The sequence below is a fragment of the Branchiostoma belcheri genome, unplaced genomic scaffold (genome assembly GCF_001625305.1).
Source record: "Branchiostoma belcheri isolate BF01 breed outbred unplaced genomic scaffold, Haploidv18h27 scaffold9, whole genome shotgun sequence".
Taxonomy (NCBI): domain Eukaryota; kingdom Metazoa; phylum Chordata; class Leptocardii; order Amphioxiformes; family Branchiostomatidae; genus Branchiostoma; species Branchiostoma belcheri.
In genome coordinates this window covers 4,849,968-4,854,789 of record NW_017804575.1, presented here as the reverse complement: position 1 = coordinate 4,854,789, position 4,822 = coordinate 4,849,968, and the positions used below count along the sequence as shown (strand labels likewise).

At 54.8% G+C, this 4,822-nt stretch overlaps 1 protein-coding gene across 1 annotated transcript in view; it reads left to right on the top strand.

Moving 5' to 3' along the window:
• The window catches only part of LOC109487662, a 22,860-nt gene that overhangs the window by 15,952 nt on the left and 2,086 nt on the right, over window positions 1-4,822 (top strand). The window contains 2 exon segments of the mRNA XM_019791663.1: window positions 117-306; window positions 444-4,736. Of these exon segments, the coding sequence (XP_019647222.1) occupies window positions 117-306; window positions 444-4,736 (4,483 nt within the window).

Genomic DNA, 4,822 nt, shown 5'->3' with positions numbered 1-4,822 from the left:
TGAGGAGATTCAGTATTGCACAAGCCGTAACTCAGCCTAACATGGCGCTACAAATGGCAGGGCCTTCGGCTCTAGCAATCCCTCAGTCCCCGCCTTCGTTGATGACTCCGGGCCAGGGACAAGGCGGTGGTACCTTCATGAGGAGCACGACAGCTTCTAACAAAATGACGCACAAGACTAAGGTCACAAAGGGCGACGAAACGGTGGAAAATGTGGCAGAAGCCAGCGAAACATTGGCTACTATGGAGGCTGGTCACATCCCTGCACCGCCACCGCTACCGACTCGGGAGCAACTCAGGCGGGCAAGTCTTGCACAAGCCGTGATACATCCGCGGGTGCATGGGGTAGGATTCGGACGAGTCCCCTCGCCCCCAGCTTGCCGCCTATGGAGTTACTGATGTCCGGAATCTCACATGAATCCGGACTGGTCCCTCCCCCTCCAGCGCTGCCACCCATGGAACTTCTGATGTCAGGAATCTCACATGGATCCGGACTGGTTCCTTCTCCTCCTGCATTGCCACCTATGGAACTTCTAATGTCCGGAATCTCGTATGGGTTCGGAGGAGTCACTCAGCCCACGCCGACTTCAATGTTGTCCCCAAACCAGGGACAAGGTGGCGGCACGTTTATGCGGAGCACGACGGCTTCCAACAAGATGACACACAAGACTAAAGTCACAAAGGGCGACGAAACAGTGGAAAATGTGGCGGAGGCAAGCGAAACGTTGGCTACTGTGGAGGCTGGCCACATCCCTGCTCCACCACCGCTACCGACTCGGGAGCAACTCAGGCGGGCAAGTCTTGCACAAGCCGTGGTCCACCCGCTGGTGCATGGGGTAGGGTTCGGACGAGTCCCCTCGCCCCCAGCTTTGCCGCCTATGGAGTTACTGATGTCCGGAATCTCACATGAATCCGGACTGGTCCCTCCCCCTCCAGCGCTGCCACCCATGGAACTTCTGATGTCAGGAATCTCACATGGATCCGGACTGGTTCCTTCTCCTCCTGCATTGCCACCTATGGAACTTCTAATGTCCGGAATCTCGCATGGGCTCGGAGGAGTCACTCAGCCCCCACCGACTTCAATGTTGTCCCGAGGCCATGGACAAGGTGGCGGTACCTTCATGAGGAGCACGACAGCTTCTAACAAGATGACACACAAGACTAAGGTCACAAAGGGCGACGAAACGGTGGAAAATGTGGCAGAAGCCGGTCAAACAGTGGCTACTATGGAGGCTGGCCACATCCCTGCTCCACCACCGCTCCCAACTCCGGAGCAACTGAGGAGATTTAGTATTGCACAAGCCGTACATCAGCCTAACATGGCGCTACAAATGGCAGGGCCTTCGGCAACAGCAATCCCTCAGTCCCCGCCTTCGTTGATGACTCAGGGACAAGGCGGCGGTACCTTTATGAGGAGCACGACAACTTCTAACAAAATGACGCACAAGACTAAGGTCACAAAGGGCGACGAAACGGTGGAAAATGTGGCAGAAGCTAGCGAAACTTTGGCTACTATGGAGGCTGGTCACATCCCTGCACCGCCACCGCTACCGACTCGGGAGCAACTCAGGCGGGCAAGTCTTGCACAAGCCGTGGTCCCCCCGCGGGTGCATGGGGTAGGATTCGGACGAGTCCCCTCGCCCCCAGCTTTGCCGCCTATGGAGTTACTGATGTCCGGAATCTCACATGAATCCGGACGGGTCCCTTCTCCTCCACCGCTGCCACCCATGGAACTTCTGATTTCCGAAATCTCGTTTGAATCCAGACGAGTTCCTAATCCTCCTGCTTTACCACCAATGGAGCTTCTGATGTCTGGAATCCCAGCCTTTCCTGGGCAGGAAGTCTCCCAGGCGTTACCGGGGCCACTGCTGGATCTGGTTGGTGCTGGGGCCAGGCAGCCAGTACCGGATCCAAACAGGCAGTACACTGTCATGACGATGTACTCCACGCAGGGGTCAAACTTGCCTCAGAAGAAAGCTCGGCATGACGAGGGCGATGGACACGGCACGACAGAGGTCGGTGTCGGTGCAAAAACAACCAAGTTCCGCACAAACATCCCAGACCCCCCGCCTTTGCCAGAAATGAAGTTTTTTGTCCGAAAACCGTATGTCCAACACAAGGGCACGTTTGGACATGAGATAGCGCAGAAAGTGGACCGTTTTACCCAGCGGAGGGAAATGTCCTTAGAGCTCCACATCGCGAGAAGGGATTCAACCGATTTACTCCTCGCAATCGAGGAAAACGCGTCGAAGTTTTCCACGGAGGAAGTTGAGGAAATGAGAAAAGAAGCAAACGAGGATATTGCCAAAATCGACGCGTGTCTCAACGAACTGCTGATGTCGACCTCAATGAGGAACTTGTATGAAGACTCAGAGTCAGTGGTTGAAGACTCAGGGTCAGTGTGTTCTGAAGAGTTACCACCCGTGGAGATAGTGTCTACGGATGACTCTCAAACAGATCCACTGGCTATACAATCCGACAGTCAGCTGACGGTCCATCTGCATCGCCAGTCAGATGATTCGCAATCGACAGAGCAAAACCAGCTCAAACTGTGCCAGCACGCCGACCACGGTGAAAGCGCCTGGCACCAGCGTGGCAACCACTACCAGGTCGTGCACGGGGAGAAGACACCGTGCTGCCTTGCAGACCACGCCCAGAACTGGAGCTACAAGCCTCCGAGATTCAAGTGCGGCAGTTGTGACGAAACCCTGCTCATGAAGTTCCATTTGGAAACAGACAGTGAGGGGGAAGATGAGGAGGAGGAGGGGCATACTGAAGTCCCCGTGCCTATCTGCCGCACCAAGAAGCACCAGCATGATCATAACTGGACGTACAATCCCCCACAAATGACATGCAAGTCGTGCCAAGTAAAAGCGGTGCTGAAAATGCACCTGAAAAGTGATGAAGAAGATGGAGACCCTGCCGAGAGGCCTGTCCCCATCTACCATAGGTCACCGCGCAAGGATCCTCGCACCCATCCCCGTCTGATACAGTCCCGATCGGACAACAAAACCTCGCAGATTCCGCTGGTTAGGAAACCAAGTAAAACCAGCGAGCGGAAGTATCCTTACAGACAACCGGGGGAGAAAGCCTATTCAACCGCGCAAGCATCTTCACGGAAGCTGCCGGAACCTAAGGTGATCGTGACGCCAGAGATGCGGCGCCAGCCTGCGGCTGAGGCGGTGTCGGTGTCGGTGTCAGGAGCGGCACAGTCGTCCGCACGCCAGGGTCGGCCTCCGCCGGAAAACGTGGAAACGCGGACAACGGATGGTACAAGTCCGCCTAAATCCACAGCTGCAAAAGCTGACAAGCAGTCAGTAAAGGGCTCGGCTGAGCCTGCAGCTCAAACACAGAAGGGCACTGTGAAGGGAGGCAAAAGGGAGAAGACTCAAAAAGAGTACTCCCAGAAAGTTTGGGAAGCCCTTGTTGGCGACGACAATGAATGGGAAAGTCCCAAGACGCCCAAGGATGCTAAGAAGCCTTCTACTGCATCTAAAGATGCCGGGACAAAGAGCACACAAAAAGGAGCAAAAGCGCCGAAAGTTGGACAAACCGGAGACCAAACAGCAAAATTGACGCCTACGAAAATTCCGCAACCGATCAAAGATACTGCTGTTAAGCGGAAAGATCCCATAATGGGGACAACTGCACTGTCCGCAAAACGGACCGAGGTAAGGTCAACAGACAAGGCGTCTGTCACACAAGCCGCGCACCCCCCGACGAAAATTCCGCAACCGATTAAACAGACAGATGCTCATCAGCGGAAAGTTCCAGTGATGGGCACAGCTGCACTGTCAGCAAAGCGCGCTGAAATGCAGTCTACAGACAAGGAGTCTGTCACACAAGCCGCGCACCCACCGACGAAAATTCCGCAACCGATTAAGGAAAAGGATGCTCAGCGGAAAGTTCCAGTGATGGGCACAACTGCGCTGTCAGCAAAGCGCGCTGAAATGCAGTCTACAGACAAGGAGTCTGTCACACAAGCCGCGCACCCACCGACGAAAATTCCGCAACCGATTAAAGAGACAGATGCTCAGCAGCGGAAAGTTCCAGTGATGGGGACAACTGCACTGTCAGCAAAGCGCGCTGAAATGCAGTATACAGACAAGGAGTCTGTCACACAAGCCGCGTACCCACCGACGAAAATTCCGCAACCGATTAAAGAAACGGGTGTCCAGCGGAAAGCTCCAGTGATGGGCACAGCTGCACTGTCCGTAAAACGCGCCGAAATGCAGTCAGCAGACACGACGTCGGTCAAACAAGCCGCGTACCCACCGACGAAAATTCCGCAACCGATTAAAGACACGGATGCTCAGCGGAAAGTTCCAGTGATGGGGACAACTGCACTGTACGCAAAACGTGCCGAAATGCAGTCAACAGACAAGGAGTCTGTCACACAAGCCGCGCACCCACCGACGAAAATTCCGCAACCGATTAAAGAGAAGGATGCTCAGCGGAAAGTTCCAGTGATGGGCACAACTGCATTGTCCGCAAAACGCACCGACATGCAGACAGAAGACAAGCAAGCCGCGCACCCACCGACGAAAATTCCGCAACCGATAAAAGAAACGAGTGTTGAGCGGAAAGATCCAGTGATGGGGACAACTGCATTGTCCGCAAAACGCACCGACATGCAGACAGAAGACAAGGCGTCTGTCACACAAGCCGCGCACCCACCGACGAAAATTCCGCAACCGATTAAAGAGAAGGATGCTCAGCGGAAAGTTCCAGTGATGAGCACAACTGCATTGTCCGCAAAACGCACCGACACGCAGACAGAAGACAAGCAAGCCGCGCACTCACCGACGAAAATTCCGCAACCG